At 37.1% G+C, this 22,063-nt stretch overlaps 1 protein-coding gene across 1 annotated transcript in view; it reads left to right on the top strand.

The window, feature by feature from the left end:
- The first annotated feature begins 19,279 nt into the window (after window positions 1–19,279).
- TMEFF2 (transmembrane protein with EGF like and two follistatin like domains 2) overlaps window positions 19,280–22,063 on the top strand; it is a 248,993-nt gene continuing 246,209 nt past the window's right edge. The window contains exon 1 of the mRNA XM_002749577.6: window positions 19,280–19,861. Coding sequence (XP_002749623.1) covers window positions 19,690–19,861 — 172 coding nt within the window. The 5' untranslated portion in view covers window positions 19,280–19,689. The remainder of the gene's footprint in view (window positions 19,862–22,063) is intronic.

Below are 22,063 nucleotides of genomic sequence, written 5' to 3'. Positions count from 1 at the left end.
ATTATAAGCCTGATTAAATATGTTCAGTCTTTGTTGTAGCAGCTTCCTGGGTGCCATAAGTACTGCATTTCTTCACAGTTTACAACGTTGTAAATAATCTGCTCCATAATTTAAAACACAGTGAAGGAAAAATTGTTCAATTTTAGAAAAGAGCTTTAGATTCTATGCTTTCTCGGAATTAAGATTTATATTATCATTATTGATTACGATAATTTTACATGTTCCAGTAAGCCTTCAAAATGGAAGATGTATTGACGTCTTTATACTTTATTAAATAAAATTAATTTTATAGTACACCCTTGGTATTAATCTGGATGTAAGCTTATTATCTTAATATTCCAATATCATAATTTAGGTATATTTTCCTCCACAAATGAAAATATAGAAACGAGACTGACAGTCTAAAAATCTCATTTTTTTAGTACAAAGAATTTAGCAAAGGGGAAATCAGAAAACATTTGTAATGGATTAAAACAATTTATACAGACAGATTTTTTTTTTGAGAGAGAGTCTCACTGTTTGGCCAGGTGCCAGGCTGGAGTGCAGTGGCACAATCCCAGCTCACTGCAACCTCCATCTCCTGTCTTCAAGCAATTCTCCTGCCTCAGCCTCCCAAGTAGCTGGGACTACAGGCGTGTGCCACCACACCCAGCTAATTTTTGTATTTTAGTAGAGACGGGGTTTCACTAAAAATCCCGTTGGCCAGGATGGTCTCAATCTCTTGACCTTGTGATCTGCTGGCCTCGGCCTCCCAAAGTGCTGGGATTACAGGCATGAGTCACTGTGCTTGGCCAGACAGATTTTTTTAAATGTTCTCGGTACAATTATCTCCCATCTGTTATGCTAGTAAATAGAAAAATTACAACATTCTGCGATATGGGTGAAAAAAGAAAACTGCCCTTTTAAGGTATTTCTAAATTCTTAGTTCTCATCCTATAATATTTTATTGATAAATAATAATAGTAACTAAAATTTACTGAGCACTTAATATATGCCTTACACTAAGTGAAGTTCTTCAGTGTTACTATGTTTTATTCAGTGTATTTTTCCTGACAATCCTCTTACTATCCCCATTTTATTTTACATATGGTAAATCAAAAGCACAGAGATGTAAAATAGCATGCTCAAATTCTTACAGCCACCAAGTAGTAGTACTGGGATTCAAACCAAGGCTATGTAGAATTTGATGATTATCCAAACAGAGTGGTTAAATTTTTTTCAAAAGATTTGTCATTAAACAGAAGAAAAATCAGGAATATTAAAATACGTTGTATGTTTCTTTATTCCTCAATTTACTGTTCAGCTGATATTTAGATCATACAAAGTTTCAAGTAACAATTTTCCATTAAAAAAGAAAACCTTTTTAGTTGACAAAACCTACCCAAACTATAAAAGAAAACTTTATAAAGACAAAAGAAAAGGATCATTGAGACATTGAAAATTGGCATTTGAAGACAGCAACTATACCAGTTCTCTGTTTAGAAGAAACTCAATAAACTTGCTATTCATTAAATATTTATTTTTACCCTAGGCAATTTAATATGCAACAAATGTAAGCAGGGAAAATGTTATGTATGTATGCATCTTTAAAATAGAGCCTAGGATTGTTTGTAAAAGAGTAAAAACAATTCAGAAAACAAGACAAATAGAAGAAACTAAAATTACCTGTTGCCATAGGTATTGCCTATAGCAATGGATTAAGAAAAGCAATAATTGACCTCAACTTGGAGTATTTTGCTTCTTCACCTTGGTAGCATTGTTTGTGATTTCAAAAAGTTTAATGATGAAAATACATCTCAAAATAAATAAATAAAAATGCATCATATTTGAGCCTTTCTTTAGAATTTAGAGAGGGATTTTACATCTACAATCTCACTTGATGAAATAATGATGATCATGATCTCTTATTATCAGATAAATAGGTACCAGATGGTTTTTTGATAAAGACTTTTCATAAATGCTTCATTACAACTTGTTCAACAGCTAGGGCTGGATGATACAATCCCTTCCTGATGGTCATCTATCTGTGAGTCCTGTGATATAAACTGTTTTTACAGAGGGTAATTAGGATGATAGCATACAGATAACACACAAAGAGTAGGGCTGAAAAACATTTAGGGAAAAGTTAGAGGGAATATCAAGGAAAGTTTTAAACATGTTGACACTGGGAATTATACATCTTACATCAACTTTTCCAAAAGGTTAAAATGCAAATTATTTCTTGAAAAAGAGAAAATAAGCCATAAATATTTTAAAATCATTCATTTAGGGGACATGATTTAATCTTGAGAATAGAGGATAATGACAAATGGGAAAGAAAGGTAAAAGAGGGAGAGTCAAGAACAAAACCTTAGCAAATGCACGTTTTAGGCCATGGGAAGTGAATATATAGCCAGGAGTAGAAAAGGAGGAATCATCAAATGGTGAGAAGAAAGAAAAAAAGACAGTATGTGCTATATGTGCCTATTTCAGAGGTTAGTCACTTTAGGAAAGTGAAGACTCATGTTATTAAGCAAAGAGTTATATATTGTCCATTTTTTCTTTATTTTTCTCTCTTTTCCTTTGAGCCATTATTTTCCTGCTTAGTGTAAAAACACAAGGTTTCACCAAAGACTATGATTTAAATATTTGTGTAGATTTAAAATATATATATCATCTAAAAGTATTGATTGTCTATATATTGACCTATACTTCCATATATAAGCAATCTTTTCATTGCTTTATTTATGAAAAAGTGACAACCCTTTGCTATTATAATTGCTTTGATTTTGTGGTTCATTTGAGTGGGTACTGTGGTCTGAATGTTTATGTCCCCCCAAAACTGATGTAATGATGTTTTTAAATCCAAGCTGATGATATCAGTTGATGGGGCCTTTGGGAGGTTATTAGGTCATGGAGGCAAAGTCTTATAAAAGAGGTCTGAGAGAGACCTCTCACCTCCTCTGCCACATGAAAACCTATTGAAAAAACTACTATCTATGAACCAAGGGGCAGTCCCTTACCAGACACTGAATCTGCTGGCACCTGATCTTGGACTTCCAAGCCTCTGTGAATGTGGGAAATAAATGTTGTTTAGCCAGTTTGTGATATTTTATTATAGCAGCCTGAGCTCAGAAACAGCATGGTTTGGCAGCAAAGTTAATGGTGTAAAAACTGCCCTTTACCATTCTGCTATGGTCTCAATGTTTGTGTCTTCCCCCAAAATTTACACATTGAAGCCTCATACCCAATGTGATGGAATTAAAAGATGGGGCCTTTGGGAGATAATTAGATCACAAGGGCAGAGCCTTCATGAATGGTATTGGTGCCTTTATGAAAGAAGCCCTAGATTTGCCTTATTTTTCCCATCATGGGAGAACACAGTTAGAAGGAACCATGAAAAGGGCCCTCATCAGATACCAAATCTGTCAGTGCCTGTTCTTGGACTTCCCATCCTCCAGAACCGTGAAAAATAAATTTCTGTTCTTCTAAAGCTACAAAGTCTATGTTATTTTGGTATAGTGGCTATAATGATCTAAGACAACTCCCTTGGATGAATGAAAAATTTTGTCAAGCCATATAGGTAAGGTATAATTAGGGGCAAAGATATAGCCATGGAGAGGATTTATGAGCTTATGAGTTCCCCTGAGAGATAAAAGGTGTACTAAGAAGAGCCACAATCTCAACAGAAAGAACACTGGATTAGGAAAACTGCCCAACTATTTGTATAAGTTATGGCGATAGCAAAATGCCAAGTAACTTGACCTCTGTGAATATAAATGTCTTCAGCTTTTCTGTAAAAGAATCAGATAATGTTATCTTTGTGGACTTTTCTTTCTAATAAAGTATAATTTTTATACCCAGTAGTTAAAGAATACTTATTAAATTACAATATGTAAAATATACAAGCAGCTGTCACCAAAATTCATCTTAGCAAGAGGAGTATAATTTTTGGAGGAATATATTGATAAATATTTGATGATAGAAGACCCTAAGAGTTATAAATAAAATAATTCTAAATATGACAAGGGAAAAACATTGTTTTTGGCTCCATGAAAGACAGAAGATAAGAAAATGAGAAAGAATAAAGTAAATGATATAGGGGCACTTACTTTGAGATGAGTTTCTTTCCAGTCACCTCTTAAAGTCACAATAAAACCCACTAGAGTTATGAAATATTAATTGCTTATGAAATGGATGAAGGAGTTCAGTTGTAAGTCCATGGGTGATGGGCAGGGAAAGCTTATATAATCACCAAGCAGCCTAGAGCAGTACTCTGTAGAAGTACTGCTCAGAGTAGTAGAAGACAGTAAGTCTTCTTACTGTAGAAGAAGTAGAGGAGTAGAAGACAGTAAGATCTTGTAATTTGTGGGAATTGTGGGTAAGGCTTTGAATTCCATCACAGAAGGAACTGAAGCTCAGGCCAAGCCCAACAAAATCTTTAAGAGCAGTAAACCTCAATATGACATCTGGCTTATGATTCTAGATTGTGAGTTGTTTCATTCCCCTACTTGAAGCCTCTTTATTTCTCTGTTGTTTTGGTAATAATGTCCAATATCATTAACATGAATTACATGACTCTGTCCCATTTAGTTCCTGCCTATTAAACAACATCATTGCTCATTGTTTCCTGATCCTTGTGTTTCTTTCTATGGGTCAGCCTCCGTATAAATCCTGGCCTGAATATTTCACTGATTCTTTATCATAAACGTTATTCTTTCCATTTCCATCTAACCCTAAATGACAAGGTCTCACCTTAATTTTATTTTATTTTATTATTTTTTTTTTTTTTTGTCTAGTGGGCTTTCTTGATCTCCTGGAATAGGTTTAATCACCTTGATTTGTGATGTTATGAAACATTTTCTAGTTCTTATCCTTCCATAATATTCCTCATGCTTTAACTTTGTCTTTGTCTTTTCTTCTAAACTGTGAGAGCAGAGGGCAGAGATCATGTATACCTTGTTTATCATTCTATTCTCAATATTTAGCATAGTGCCTGGAACATGGTGAAAGAAAAATAAATTAGTAGAGAATGACTGATTTATAGAAATAATGTATTATTTCAGATTCTAGGAAGGATCTGAAATCGTTCCTATGGATTCAGACTATGACAGCCAATCATCAATCACAGGGCAGTCATGTTATATAAATGATAAAGGCACCATGAATTATGTCACTTATAAATATTAGTAGCCTAAACAGTAGGTATGTTACTTTCTATCATTTATTATATACATTATAATATCATTTATCTAGTGATCATGAAAAAATTCAGACATCTTTCTTTGTGGCCACCCATTCTCTGCTTACTTGGTTTAGATCGCTTGCTCAGTTACTCTATTTTTTTCCATTAAGAAAGCTGCAAAAGCCTCTTAATTTTCCTGCCTGCTCCATTACAATCCATCTTATACCAGGGGCATCAGAGGTCATTTTAAAACATAAATGCAGTCTGGTTAGGCTCTGAGTAAATCCTTGAATAGTTTTTTATTATACTGTACTTAGAAAGCAGCAAGTCAAAGGTTTTGCCATGATTTACAAGATCCTGCATGATCTATTAACTTTGACTCCTGCTTACCCTCCAGAACTCTTAGCATTTTTTTTAACAAACAGTAATTAGTACAATATATGCTAGACATTGTTCTAGTTCCTGGGATGCAGAATTCCTGCCCTCATAGAGCTTGCTTTCATGGTCAGGTTAAGCTAAATCCTCTTCACATTACTTCCCAATCTACCATCTCCTCAATGGGTCCCCTTCCATTAATACTACCTTTGATAAGTCACCAGTGAACACCAACTTCTAGATCAAGTGACATATTTTTAACCCTTATCTTACTTGGACTCTCCAAAGTCTATGACAAGTTGCCTACCTATTTCTCCTATAAACACTTCGTGTTATGATTTTCCCCTATCTAAACAGCAATACCTATTCAATCCCCTCTAACAGCTCACCCTCTACTCTACCTAAGCAGAAAGGAGATGTGAAAAAGCTGGGAGTGAGACAGAGTCCTGAGACATTCATATTTAAATGAGTAAATGAAGAAAAGAATGAAGAGCTTCCTGGTCCCTAGATTAACTTACTTGACATTGTTATATATTCTACATCCTTTAGTGCAGGAGAAACCTGTGCTAATTATCCATGAAAATTTTCACAATTACATTTACTTATTTATGTCATTACTTATTCAATGTTTATCTTTGCCACTAAATTTATTTTCCTCCTAAACCCCATAAGACTGTCAATCTTGTTCCCTACTGCATCCTTAGAGGTAGCTTGCAATCTGACTCATACAGGCATTCAATTCATTGTATAGCTGTATGACTGTATTTATGACACTGAAATGATGAGAAATGATCCCAAATTATTAGCAATAAATCAAAATGCTGAAAATAAAAACTATTAATAAATTAGGGTTGATCCCACATCAACCTAGTCTATTCTATTCATAGCAAAGATCATCGATCTGAGAGTTAAGTATTTCTGGTATTTTACTGTTATAGTAATGTCTGCTTCCTAAATAAACTCTACCTTATTCTAGAAAATAAAGGCACTGGGATAACTATTTAAAAATCATATCATAACACTACGTAAAAAAGAAGTGAAATTGAGGTTGAAAAAGTATAAACACAAGACTCTGATATGGAGATCAAAGTTGTATTCTCACCTCCCGCTTGCCATAGATGGTGTTTCTTTACTTATCCCATCCTATCATTAATTTACCAAATGTTCCTGTAACAAGTAATGTGAATCAAGAAAAAAATGTGCAGAAGGGCACTCTAAGTGACAACTGGAGTAGACTTGTGTATGGCCTATTCTTGTTACCAAAAATTATGTAATGCTGGATTCTGAGATCAATTTTGTTCAAATATGCTCACAAAATTATTTTCAAAGTCACTATAATTTTTTAAATGGCCTACAAAATTATTCTGTTAACATTGCTTTTTGTGTTTATTTTTAAATGCAAAATCTTACTTTTAGAGACAATATTGAATAATGAAAGTAGAACAAGGATGTCAATATGCATGTTTTCAAAACTATGTGGGTATACAGATGCATGAAATACATTTTTTATCTTATCTAAGTTTACACAGAGATTTACAAAAATACTGAAATAACCACAGACATAATATGCAAATATTTTTGTAATAATATATGCATTCAACACAATTTTATATTTCTTCATATATTCCCCAATCTGAAATCTAATACAACTTATTAATATAGATCTTTACTATCAGAGTCAATCTATATTATAGAAATACAAATTAAATAAAGTCATTTGGAAATAAACTACCATGCTTCTATAACAAATTGTTTCTTTTTTATGAAAATGGCTTACATAATATGGTTACATTTTCTTACTACTAATAAAGAGTAATTCATAAAATATGGTATTTATCCTAAGCTTCATGAGTCTTGGAGAAATCTTTGTACCTCCTGACACTAGGTGTACCTTTTGGTATAATCTTATGAGCATTTTTCTGGGATGAAGAATCTCAGCTTTTATCCACTTCTCAATAATGTGATACCCTAAAATATATGTGTGAATAATATATTTAAAAGGGCCTAGGAGTCCACAGTTAAATGAGTAGTGATATTAGTGAGACTTTAAAATCAACTTTTTACATGAGGTTGTCATCTTGATGCTGAAATGGAAAAACAATAAATTTAAGATTTATTTTGTTTTTATTTATATCATTTAGTCTTTCACATGCTCGGAACCCATGGTAAGTGATTTTAAGGTGAGGAATCTATGGCTGAAATAACTTTCAATGGGTATATCTCTAGAAATAAAATTTTAACATGATTGAACTGATGGACTGCTTCCTCATATGTACAATTTCAAACATAACGAAATGACTATTTAACTGGCTTAAATTTGTGTTAAATCTTCTCTGAGAGTGGAGTAAAAATAAATAACACTTAAAAACTTAACTGCAATTTTAAATGTTATATGGAGATGATCCATGTCTACAGACAGATAATTTAATGTTTCCAAATGTATATTTTCATAAAATGTAACTTTCTGCACAGTGACAATGTTTTCTTTTTATATAATAAAAATATATGTTGTACATCAAAATGAAGGCATTTTGTTACTGTCAATAAAAGCAACATACATCATGTAACCCTTATCTTTCAATCGCATGACACTAGAAAGACAATATTTTATTAGTGAAATAGAACTTGTTAGAGAAATAGCTTATTGTTATGGAATATGAGACTATTAATGCTGTAAATTTATCTTCACATATGTCATGTAAGATGCATTATCACCCATTAGATGCAACTGTAAGCTAAACATTAATGGAGCGATTGTTGATATCTTTTCACCACAATATCCTCCCAGTCATGTGTGCTGAACAGAACTCTTTAATCTAAATTGGTAGACCGCTCCAGATGATACGCAATTAAGAAATGTGCTATTCCAATGCATTAAAGTACAAGCCAATGCAAGTTAATAGCATCCATTTCCAGTACAACTTGGCAAGTGAGAGAATGTACACAATAAGGAAGTGATTGCTTACACTGTAATAACTGATATTTATAATACATATATTCTAGCTAGAGAAGCTTTCATTCAGCTCTTTGTAGTCATCTTGACAACTCAAAAGGTAAGTTTATTTTTACAGGGCATTGAATTCTCAGAAACCATCAGGTAAATCTTTTAATATTAATTCCCAGATCTTTCAAATGAAAATAAAAACACCTGTCTTTTAAGGAAAGTGAGAGATATTTAAACAGTTTTGTAAGAAACAGGTGCTGTGTAAATGTTTTTAATGTTATCACTAATAAAGAGTTGACCTACTAAAAGTATATTTGGTCATAATATTAACAGTGGCTTTTTTCTGTATTCACCAGTGACATGTATTACCTCACCTATTCACTAAATCATACACGACAAATATCTTAAAGATACATGTCAGCTACAAAAACCCTTCCAAATGTGTTTAAAATCTCTAAATTCTTGTGTAATTCACATAAAAGGAAATCACAGTAAAATTTTCAATGAATGAAGAATTATGAAGAAAACTATTTTCTACTTAGACAAAATATCTTAGTTGTGTTTAAATCTGTGAACTTATCTCTTAAAATTTCCTAGTTTTATGGACTTCATTAGTTGACATATAAAAACAGAAAATTTCATATGTAATATAAAATATAATGTACTTAACCCTAACACAGATCCACCTATTCACATTTCTTATATCTACCGTGGTCTAGAATGAGAAGTAATTTCTTAATCCAGAGTGTGTGGAGGTGGGACAATTGGAGAAAAGGTTTGCCAGTAATTGTAATGGATGCTGATTTAGGATTTGACAACAAAAATAAAATAGCATAAACTTACTTTGCTTTGTACATAGTAAATAACAAATAATACCTGTCTTGTTGCAGAGCATCTTACCGATAATAAATCTTATTTAATCCTTACATTGTTGCATATATAATGAAATTGAGTATCAGGAAGATGAGGCTTACATAATCACAAGGATCAGAGCCAGAACATGAAATCAGATGAAGCTGTTTGGGGTATAATTGTAAATCCATAGCTAACCGTCACATAGGAAAATTTTTTTTAAAAAAAGCCATTTTTAATAACAAACTTTCTATAACTGAAAAAGAAAATATGCTTTATTTTTATTTTTATTTTAAGCTCAGGGTATATGTGCAGGTTTATTATATAGGTAAACTTGTGTCACAGGGGTTTGTGAACAGAAAAGAAAGTTTCTATAACTGAAAAAAATGATTTAGCTTTGTAGGAGAAAAGAGCTAATTCACTTGATCCATGCTGGTGTGTCATGTTAAACACTGTTTTTGTATGTCTAATAGATGCATCCACCGTGATATGATATAATTAAATTTCTCTGAAAATAATTAAAGGTAAAGCCACATAACATTGAAATATAATAAGGTAACTAATATTACATTAGATTTTAGGGTTATCATCTAAAAAGGTATGTCGTAGGTATTACGACAGCTTGTAACAAAACGAGCTTGTAAGAAATCATGTTTCAACTGCATCATTTGTTTACAAGTATACATGAAGTAAATTTGAAATCTATTTCGAATAAGGTTCACATATTAAACATGTTCCTCACTGAGAGTAGTTAAGAGTGAAAATGTAAGCCTTTGTTTGGCTAGCTAACTCAATATTTCCCAGAACATGCATAAAAATGTTCTCCCTGTGGCCTTTACCCTTTTGGTTGGGCAATGAGGTAGACATCTTCATTGCAAAGACAGGATATTATGTGTCACAATTGCATTAAATTTTAATTTCAAAATAAAATAAACATCCATAAACAGGGAACTGAATAAATTATGAGACGTGCAACATGGCATTCTATCAACTCAAATGAAGCAGATATCCTTGTGTTTCTTAAATGAATAAAGCAAGAAATAGAACAGTATATATGGTAAGAGCTCATTTGTAAATCGAACACACACACACACACACACACAGATATTTATATTTATATATATAAAGAGAGAGAGAGAATATGACAGGATGATAGGCCTGGACACATCTGAAAGGATTCTCAAAAGACTACTGAGATATATCTGTGGAGTGACATTTGAGGCTTAAAAGGCAGGATTATTGTGTATAAACTCTTTGTGATTTGAATTTCGAGTTGTTTATAATGTGTAGAAATATACATGTGTTTATAAATACATACCTACATTATGTATATATTATATACATGCATGTATAAGCACGTGTGGGTTTCTGTGTGTCTGTGTGCACAGGCATACCTTGGAGATATTATTGGTTAGTTTCCAGACTACCACAATAAGGTTTGTCATACAAATGTCTTGGATTCCCAGAGCATGTGAAAGTTATATTTACACTGCACTGTAGTCTATTACATATTCAATAGCACTATATCTAAAAAAAATAATATGCATACCTTGATTTAAAAATACTTTATTGCTTAAAAATGCTAACAATCATCTGAGTCTTCAGTAAGTCATAATCTTTTTGCTGGTAAGAGAGTCGTGCCTCAATGTTGATGGTTGCTGATGATCAGGGTAGTGGTTGCTGAAGGCTGAGGTGGCTGTTGCAGTTTCTTAAAATAAGACTGCAATAAAACTTGAGAAGTTTGCTGCAATAACTCCTTTCATGAAACATTTCTCTATAGCATCTGATTCTGTTTAGTAACATTTTACTCACAGAACTTTCAAACTTGAAGTCAAACCTCTCAAACTCTGCCACTGCTTTATCAACTAAGTTGTCACTTCAACAATGCTCACAGAATCTTTACTAGGAGTAGATTTCATCTCAAGAGTCAACTTTCTTTGCTCTTCCATAAGTGACTCCTCATCCATTCAAATTTCTTCATGAGATTGCAGCAATTCAGTCCCATCTTCAGGCTCCACTTCTAATTCTAGTTCTCTTGTTATTTCCACCACATCTGCAGTTATTTCCTCCACTGAAGTCTTGAGCACAGTTCACCAAAAGAGATGTAATAATATTGTGCAAGTTTTAAATATTGTGAGAATTACTATTTGCATCAGTGTATGTCAGATCCCCAAATGTCACCTGCTGCCTACTTTCCTTTCTCTTTCATTTGAAAACCTCAAATTTTGCATGAAGATCATTTTTATTTATTTGTTTTATAGTCTGATGAATTCCTGACATGAAGCAATGGGAATACATAGATAGCAAAAATCTAATAACAGCCCCAAAACACAAATAACATATTCTCATAGTGAGGCAATAAGACCAATGATCACCCCCGAGGGAATACATAGGCAGAAGATGTGAACAGTTAAAATATACCTTCCCTTGCTTTGGCAACTTCTGATGTGCTCTAATCTTCACATTCTCAGTGCTGGACTTTGACTCTAAAATAGGTCTTGCCAATAAAAGAAGGAGTAAAAGAACTTCTGGTTTATTCCAAGGGGATTTCATTACCATTCTTGGTAATAGTGTAAGTAGGTGCATTCTTTTCAAAGTGTGTTGATTAATACACTTAGTTTTAACATTTCAATTTAATTTGCAGTTATTTGCTGCATACCAACTATGTATATGTCAATGTGCTACATCTTGGTTTATACTTATATAAAGAATGATGTACCTGAGAAAAAATTAAAGATCTTTAAAATTCAACATTATTTGACTGTTACATATAAAAGCAAATCTAGTTGAGCACTGTGGCTTACACCGGTAATCCCAACATTTTTGGAATCTGCAGCAGCAGGACTGCTTGAGGTCAGGAGAATGGAGACCAGCCTGGGAAACATAGTGAGAACCCTTTTTATAAAATATTTAAAACTTAGCTGGGCATGGTGGAGCCCAGGAGTTTGAGGTTGCAATAAGCTGTGATAGTGCCACTGTGTTCCAGCCTGGAAAACAGAGCAAACCTCAGGCCTTGTCTCAAAAAACAAAACAAAAAAGCAAATTTTCCCTATGAAAGTCAGATAATTTATATAATTATGAATAAACTAGTTCTATAGTTCATTAGAAATCTCACTATACAGATACCTCCCATTTTTAGATGTACTAAAATATATAATTTTACAATAATATATATGTAATATATTGTAGACATCTATTGTAGATAAATGCAATCTATAAACACTTATATCCAAGATGGGAATGATAGGATTACAGAGAAAACTAGTCCATGCAGAAAAAGAAGGATGTAAACAGCTAAAGTAAAATATAGAGATGCCACCCCAAAAAGATTAAATGTGTGCCTTAACTCCTGATGATTTTCTATATAGATTTTAGTCCTTCCTATAATCTATGTATTTACTCCATTAGCGTTCCACAACATAGTCTTTCTCTTTTTACACCACATTTCTTTGTTAACTAAGTAATAAAATGAACTCTGGCTAAGACAATACATAGAGGCTCAGAGAAACTAAGTGACTTGCTCATGGACACCCAGCTTGTAAGTGTCAAGGCAAAGACTACAACTCAGATGCTCACAGCTGCCAGGCCCATATCAGGTGATCTTGTCATGTCATTTTATTGGAAACTCTAATAATCATTAGCAAGTGGCTAGGTCAGATTTATGCTACAAATAAATAAGTATGGACATGTAAAGAAGTCAAATTGTATTTTAAATATTGTGAACTTTCTATTTAAATATTTTTAACTTGTTCAACAATGTGACTCAGATTTTTGTAAAGTAGTGTTATCAGACACAATCTGTATCTGATTCCGTGTTACAAACACTGCTAAGGAAAGGACAGTATCCAGGAGAATTTATATAAGATAAACTAGAGGAAGATTTTTAAAGGCTATAATGTGGTGGGGTACAGGAAAGGCTAACACTTTAATCATTTTCTGAAAATGCTTATGATGTCAGGATACATTGCATCAGAAGACAGAGTTGTGGAACACTTACACTACCAATGTAAAGAAGACCTGATTGTAAGCTGACTTCACTGCTGAAAAGGTAAGTCAAAGGGGATGACCAGCCCTGGCACCTAAAATGACAACACAACTTTTCAAAAGGCTCATTTATTCCTTAAACTATTGCTACTAATGAATTAATACATGGAAATCTTTTGCCATAGTTTATTGTAGCGGTTTCTTGCTAAAAGGGATTCATGATCAAATAATATTAGAAAATCTGAGTTCAATAAAGTTAAACAGGTGTTTAGTTTTCCTTGATGTGTTCTGGTTTGATTTCACTGCAGGACTCCTTAGAGCCTTTAATGTGTAAATGCACGTTGTGAAGCTGCAAGTGAGCAATGTTTATACAAAGTTCCTCCCTCCATTTTCATTTATTTATTTATTTTAGAAGAATTACATGTGAGTAGAAGAAGAGCAACAGCAAAGTGGCTGGAAACATTAATGCTCCGGGGGTCTGTTCTACCACTTACAAGTAGCTTGGAGGAAAAAAAATATCAATGTCACAAATAATAGAGGGAGAAATGAATGAGGCTTGTGGTATGAAATAAATGAGTAAAGTGCTCAGAATATGCAATACTGGGATTGTGCTAATAACACGAATTGGAAAGAACTACCTTTACTGAGTCTTTTTACAAAGCCAGAGAATAGTATATTTCTAATTTTGTCCAATAGAAGCCATAGGTAGCCAGAGAGACCTGAAAGGTAGTTTCATTTCAAACTGATCCTAGCTCCTGTTTCTGACTCCAGAAAATAAATTTCAAAATTAATTTGAAGAAAAGTATTAGGCTAAGCCCTAAGAAGGCTATGATTATAATAATGACAATGGAAAATGACTTGAATTTATAAATAAAAAGACATCACATTGTACAGAGATGACTACTGCTTATTAAATCTATGTCTCTTCCAATTACAGTTCTTTCTGTTTTCTAAACTACTGGCAAGCTAGTGGCAAACATTAACTGGTTCAGATTGCTTTGGCTAGACATTTTAATATTCTTTGGTGAGATTTGTGTTTTACAAGTTTTAACTGAGAAAAAAAGTAAGTATTTTACCTTCTGAAACTTGGCTATTTGAGTAATGAAAAAATAGCCACTTACTTTCCCAGGACATTGGTTCTCAACCATCGCTATCTATGTATTTCTCCAGAAAAACATATATATATATATATGTATAACCAATACCAAAAAATATACCAATGCTTCTGTGCTTCTGTGTTACTCCTAGGGATTCCAAGTCTTTCGATAGGAACTTGTATCAGTATTCTTTAATTCTCCAGGTGACTATGATGTAACATCATGACTGAGGCCCACTGCCCTAAGGTGAAATAAACTTAAGGCATAGGGAAACTTTTACATTATAAAATTATTTCTTTTAATCACAGCTCATTGCTTATATGTTATTTACTATTGTAGAAAAGGGTGAAAAAATAGCAAATTTAATTATTCCTAGTTTAAAAATGTATCCAAAAATAAAGATGACTTCTCTGAAACATTGTTGGTATCATTTGATCTATAAATCATATTCTAATACATTTACTACATACTGATATATACTTTTTGTATGAATATTATACATTAAAACTAAGGAAATAATGATTTAGGACATTCTATCGATCTATATCTATCTCTCTAAAGTAGGCTAGAAATTAAGGCATGAGGTGTTAAGGTGTGGAGTTAGAAATTATACTGTACTTAATTATCAATAATCAAATTATCATATACTTCAATAACACATACATTTAACTTTAATCTGTATATCTTCAATTATTTTTAATTATATGTGTAAACACAACTACACACACCTTTATTTATTTATTCATACCTTCATTTACTTATTTATACAGGGGTTCCCCTCAAAGCCATTACCATTAAACCATACTTTTTATTTGAATTTTCAGAACAAGCTCAGGAGGTAGGTGTTGTTATTACTCATATTTTACAAATCAGGAAATTGTCTACAGTCACAAAGTTAGTGTATCAGACATATTAGAACCTTAATACATACTTGGCGGACATATGCATAAAAACAGAGAGATAGACATGTACAACAGCTAATCTTTCCACTGAGTATAAGGCTTGAACCTGTCTTAGAAACCTCTCTGTGAAAACTGAGCAAAAGTCTAGGTATTCTTTCATTCATCATATAGGTATAGGTGGTATCTTTATTCCCCAACAAGGCTGAATATTAAAATATGGATCCCAGGTTCCAACTCTAGATTTTCTGAATCCCTGATAGTGGAACTTGGAATTTGTCTATTGTTTTAAAGTTTCTCAAGGAATTCATATGATCAATCAGGTTCAATCACTGGATCTCACTGCTGAAGTTAGAAAATTAAAGTTTGAGTCTTACTACTGCTCCATAGAAAGGGCAGGCAAAGAAGTATCATGGACAGAACTGATATGTTCCCAGCTAGTTTCCCCTCTCAGAAGGTAATAGGCAGCAATACAGCAAAAGTAGTGACTTAGGTCTTTCGCTCTCAAGTCAGACAGAATTTCACAGAGTCCCAACAGTGTCACTGGATAGATTTGTTTCATGCGGCAAGTTGCCTGATGCTTTCAAAGCCATATTCCTTTCTATAAAATGAGATATTGTTTCATAGCATGTTGTAAAGATTAAATAAAAAGAGTATGTTCTATCCTGCATGGCACAATGCCTGACACCTAAGAAGAAAAAGATACATTTTACCTTTATTGAAGCAATCGGAAAGTATGAAATCATGAAGGAGATAGAGTTCTGACTGGCAGGGTATCTTATTTTCCCAGGTTCATTTATTTATCTTAAACTATTCTGGTTGCAGAATAACTCCCAAGCCCCTCCCCCTACACTTAAGCTGTGAATAATCTTGCACTTTATAAGGATGTTCTTTCCATGTGAAAAAAATGTTTTTAAGTTTTCTGGAGACAATATCTCTTGTGCTATTTATATTAAAAAATCTAACAACTGAACTCTACCCCTCTCCATCATTCTAGAGTGTGTATGCCACAAATAAAGTGTTCCAGATCAAGAAGATTGAAAGTAAATATAACATAGTATGTTAAAATAATAATTTTGCAAATGCATGGTATGATTATGTCATATTACTTGTAATCATATAATATACAATGCAAAGTACAATTCATAGACCTAGTCTTCTATTTAATTCTAATAAGTAAACTGATTTCACCCTGTTAAGGAAAAGTTAAAGCACTAATCCAATTGCTAATGTAGTCTAGTCTACTTTGGTACCTAGTAGCGACTCTAAATATTATATATATTTTTATTTATCTATTCAATAATACAATTCTCTGTTCAGTGAGTGATGTTCTTCTGCCACTTGGTGGTGCTTGCCAGTTTCAGAATTTGTTTCTTGGTGGCACTATAACACTAAGTACATAGGAAGTGAAACAAAATTGCAGCAATCCCATTGAAAAGGCTTTGCTTCAAATTGTTTAATAATTTAAAGAACCTCTGTGGAAGCAACTGCATTTGTTAACCAGTCACAACCAGTAATTAACTCCATTGGAGCTTTAAGTTACTTTTGGCAAAACGTCTTAGAAAGAGTATATATTATTAGAAAGTATGCCAATAATTTACTTAGCAGAAAATTCAATAACAGTTTTCCTCTGCTAAGAGGTTCTCTAAAATTCTACTTACATAGCCAAGCTCTGAAATTCTAGCAGGTTCTGTTTCATTATCATAATTACTGCGTAAACACTTTTAAGGACTTTGGCTTTAGTTTTAAGCGTGACTTATTTTCATAAGCCTGATTGGTTACCACACCAGCCTTGCTATGGAAAATGACATATTCTCACTCTGTGCTTAGAGTTGTTAAATCTTGATCTACATTTATGTTGCCTTCTCTCCCGAAAGTCTGTAGCGAAAGAAATCTCTAATTCCTTGTTTTGCAGTATCAGTTGGCAGCTCTATCTAATGGGTATTCCGTTTTCTTAAAGAATTTAGCTGCTCTGTCTAGAAGCCGATTTTTCTGATGCCTCCAACGTCTGGCCAAATTGATCTGTTTTAATGGAGTCTTCGTCGGTGAGGAGCGAGATGCCACCGACTAGAATGCTGGGATCTGCTGCTTAATTGCCAGGAGTGAGAGACACTGAGATTCAGAAATCTTTGGAGGAGGGAGGGGAGAGGGATAGTCTCGGACGGAGGCGGAGATGTAAGATAAAGGGATGGGTTTCACACAGGGAAAAAAAAAGAGATTTCTTTGAGGCACTGAGGTGCTGCACGATCACATATCTCAAAGGAGAAGTTAAAAAGCAAGGAAGTGGGAGGAGGTTGGAGGTTAAAGTACTTAAAAGGATTACTCGGGTACAATTTGTTTTTCTGGTGGTGTCTGCAAAAGATAGACAGTCCCCGTTTTCAAAGTATATTAATGCCTCTTTTAAGTGATTGGGAATGGACACTAATTGCCTGTTAAATGTTATCAAATGCTCTCCTAAATTCAGGGGACATAGAAAGAGGGGCACAAAAGGAAAATTTAAATAGAAAAAGGGAGAATCTGGAGGCTTTTGAAAGAGGGAGGGAGAAGGAGGAGGAGAAATACAAGAGAGAAATAGAGAAGAGGATCGAAGAGAAAAAAAATATCAGAAGTCACTGAATAATCATACACAAAAAGGAAAACTCTTCCCCGTGGGGCATCCAAAACACAGACTGTAATAGTGACCCTAGTCACGGAAGAAAGATGCTTCTCTCCACCCTTGTCCCGGAAAGCTTTCGGTCCCGTTACTGGCGACTAAAATGCCATCAGGCTAAAGAGAGTGTCTAACTGCATGAAGAATGCAGCAGGCGGAAGGCGGGTCCCGCTATGCCGTTTGCCCTGTGCCCGCTAGAGCGAATGAAAGAAACGCGCAGCGCCAGCGATTCCTGCCGAGTTAGACCTTCTCGCGTCGCCCCAGGTCACCGGCCATCCGGCACAGACCCGCGTAAGGCACACAGGGCCACTGCCTGCGCCACCAAACGGAGCCCACTCTCCCCTTCCCGGACGCCGCCTGCCGGCGGATGCGCCCCGCAACCCACCCACGGCGTCTGCAGGGGAGCCTTTCTCTTCCTCTCAGACCACTGGTCCCGACCAAATCTGACCTTCCAAACACATCTGACGGCACCTCCCAGGTGGTCACACTAATAGGCTACAGACTGGAGAGGAGAGGGTGATGAGGAGAGGGATTCAAACCTTCGGCGGCTAGGGCAGGGTCGGAGCTGGGGGTGAGGGGCTGGGAGGAGAGAGGGAAGACGAGAGAAAGAAGGGGAGAGCCCCTGCGGATGGCTGAGCGAGCAGCCTCGGAGTAGCAGGCTCCTATGGGAGATGCTGTTGCTGCTTCCAGGCCGGCCAGAGCGGTTCTAACACCGTCGCCTCTCACCCTCTCCTCCCTGCAAATCCCTAGAGAAACATCCCTGGCCTCTCCGCCGCGCCGCGACACTCCCAGCCTGCATCCCCCTATCGCCTAGGCGGCGCGCTCCCGCACGCTGGAGCTCCGGGCGCCGGCAGGACGCCCGCTCCCGGGCTGGCTCGCCCCTCTCTGCCCTGCTGCGGCCGCTACTCCGACACCTGCTCCCCCACCATCTCCAGCTCGGGGAGACGCCACCCAGCCGCGCGGCTAGTGCTCGCAGCCCCGGGTCGCGCGAGGAAGAGGGGCGCTAGTCCGGACCCTGCGCTCGGTAGGGGGCGTCCTGGAGCGGAGAGTGAGGCGAGTGGTATCTGACCGTGCGGGTAGCCCACCCTGAAACCCGAGCTTCTCACTTGAGCCATCCCCGCCTAGCCGCACTCGGGCCAGCGCCTAGCGAGCGAGCCCATCTGTGGCTTCTGCGGCCGCCTCCTCCTAGCCTCCTCGCACCTCCTCGCCGACCCCTCCCTCCCGGGACCTGCAGCCCGCTCCACCAATCAGAGCCCGATTGCCTCTTCCCACGTGACCCCGGGCGGGCTGAGGACCTGCTGCTTCCCAAACGCCAGAGGGATGCGGGCGGCAGAGCGCGAGAGGCTGCTGCTGGGCTGCGGGGCGCCTTGACTTTCCCTCCACCCTGCCTCCTCGGGCTCCGCTGCCCTGCCCCTGGACTCCAGTCTGCTCCTGTTCCCGGGCTTCCCAGAGCTCCCTCCTTATGGCAGCAGCTTCCCGCGTCTCCGGCACAGCTTCTCAGCGGACGACCCTCTCGCTCCCGGGGCTGAGCCGGGTCCCTGGATGTTGCTGAAACTCTCGAGATCATGCGCGGGTTTGGCTGCTGCTTCGCCGCCGGGTGCCTCTGCCACGGCCGCCGCCTCTGCTGCCGCCGTCCGCGGGATGCTCAGTAGCCCGCTGCCCGGCCCCCGCGATCCTGTGTTCCTTGGAAGCCGTTTGCTGCTGCAGAGTTGTGCGAACTAGTCATGGTGCTGTGGGAGTCCCCGCGGCAGTGCAGCAGCTGGACACTTTGCGAGGGCTTTTGCTGGCTGCTGCTGCTGCCTGTCATGCTACTCATCGTAGCCCGCCCGGTGAAGCTCGCTGCTTTCCCTACCTCCTTAAGTGACTGCCAAACGCCCACCGGCTGGAACTGCTCTGGTAAGTCCAGAACCCCCGTCCCCGACCCCTTAACCCCGCAGAACACGCTTATCGAGCACAGACAGCCTGCCCTAGCGCGTCTCCTCAGTCCTTCACCTCCTACCGTCCTAGACCCCTAAGGCCACTGTCCAGAGAAACGCAGGGAACTGTTTCAGGCACGGGGGTGGGGGGTGGCGGGTGGTTCCGGGTTGGGTAGAAAGTGCAGGTGTAGCAGGAAACCTTTGCAGGCTTGCGCTTACATTGGAACTGCGAGAATTTTGAGAAACACTAAACTAGATGATTTTTTTTTTTTTTTTTTTTGGTCCACTAAAAAGAGCACCAATCCTGACGGGAAACTCTAAAACAGAAGCTTTATCATAATTAAAGAAAAACGTCTGGCTAGGATGAGGAAGAAATAACTTTATAAGAAAGAATGAGCGAGAAAGCAATAAATCTAATGGTGACTTCAGGGGAATCGCTGATTCCTGGTAAAGGTGCCATGAGGGCGCACTCGTCTCCCATTCAAGACCAGGTCACACAGATTCTAAAGGAGCTGGGTTTCAAGAGAATCTATTTCTCTCTCTCTCTCTCTCTCTCTCTCTCTCTCTCTCTCTCTCTCTCTCCCCCCACCCCCCACCCCCCACCCTCATCCCTCTTCTCTCCTAGGCTGCAAAAGACATTGGTTTTTGCAGTCCAGATATGCCCCACTCTTGCTTCCCTAAGCTTCAAGGTAGTAGAGAGGAGTTGAGAACAAGAACACTTTGCGGGTCTCCCAGGCCAGAATGGGCATAACCGAGCCTGGTCAGGCTCCCTGTAGGCGAGCCGAGGGCGGTACTGACCTCAATGGGCGCTGACTCCTCCATTTCTGGACAAGCTTCCGTGGAGTGGATCAGGAGCTTTTCTTGCTTGCTCGGATTCCTTCAGATTCTGACGGCGAGAGCTTGGCAGGCTTCGTTCTGCTGCTTCCTAATTACATAGGGCCCGAGGATGGGAGTTGCTACACTCCTAGCTGGCATAGCATTTCGGTTTGACAGCTTGTAGTATACCGAGCGGAACTGTGGTGTGATTTCCTTGGCATTTCAAACTCCGTTAACATGCCTAGGTATTGTCCCTTAGGTGTGGTCTGTTCTAGTTTTAGCAAGTGTGTATGTAATTTTTCATCTTCCGTGAATATAATTCTGCTGTAGTTAAATCTGGTTCTGAATAAAGTGGCTTTCAAGGATGTATGTGAGCTGAAGTGTATGTAACTTTTGAGAGGAGGGAATGACCAACTGTAACTCATCGGTGAAAGCATGTATAGTTCCTAGTTATTACTGATGTAAATGCCAAAAGGAAAGTTATTATGCATTCTTTCAATTTATCCTTTACAGAGATAAGTTGATATTTGCAACTCTGTTAGATTTGGGTCAATGGATTGTTCTGTTTTTGGCAGTTTCTAAATGTGGCATTTTTATAAAATTCAACATGTTTCTCTAACTTCTCGATTCACGAATACATGTGTATTGTTTTTGAACGAATAAGTTTCAGTTTGCTAGTGCATAATCACTTTTTAGATGCTTTATTATAGTAACAATCATGAGCCTGCAAAATCAATGTTTGGAAATGTTGATGGCTTTGTAGTCCAACACAGACTGGTTTGCTTCATCCTTACCTCTTGCATTGTTTTAGGAAATAACTAACTTAAATGTGAAGCTGAGATTTGCAATCAAGAAATTCAATATTAGCCAGATATGTTAAAGGGGACTGCATAAACTAAAAAGAATAAACTGGTTTTGCGGATAAGTTGTCAAGAACTTGGCACCCGGCTCCCACCCCTGTTAACTTAGAGGTGATCAATCTTCATTTGAGCCAAACAGACCATCACAGAAAACACTGTGCCTGTTTATCTTTATTATTGTGGCTTTGTTTCCTCTTTGTCTGGATAAATTTCAAATAAGGGGTTGTTTCAGTACTTGAAGCAAAAGAACAATTAAAGATGGGTCAATGATAAATGGGCATTCAGAGATCATCACTAGCTCTTTTCCAAAATGCGGAGTTGTGGTCATATATTGTTCACCTAATGAGCAAAAAACAAACAAACAAAAAACAGGAAGCAAATGTTAAGCTTTTATTCACCACTCTCAGTATTAACCCAAGCTTTAAAAAACAGTGGTATCAGAAAAGGATATTAAAGGAGAATTGACTAGAAAAGAATTGTGGGAAATGGAAACGAGTATTGATCAC

This window comes from Callithrix jacchus, chromosome 6 (assembly GCF_049354715.1).
Source record: "Callithrix jacchus isolate 240 chromosome 6, calJac240_pri, whole genome shotgun sequence".
Taxonomy (NCBI): Eukaryota; Metazoa; Chordata; class Mammalia; order Primates; family Cebidae; genus Callithrix; species Callithrix jacchus.
Note: the sequence above shows the minus strand (reverse complement) of the source record. Positions and strands in the feature narration are given on the sequence as shown.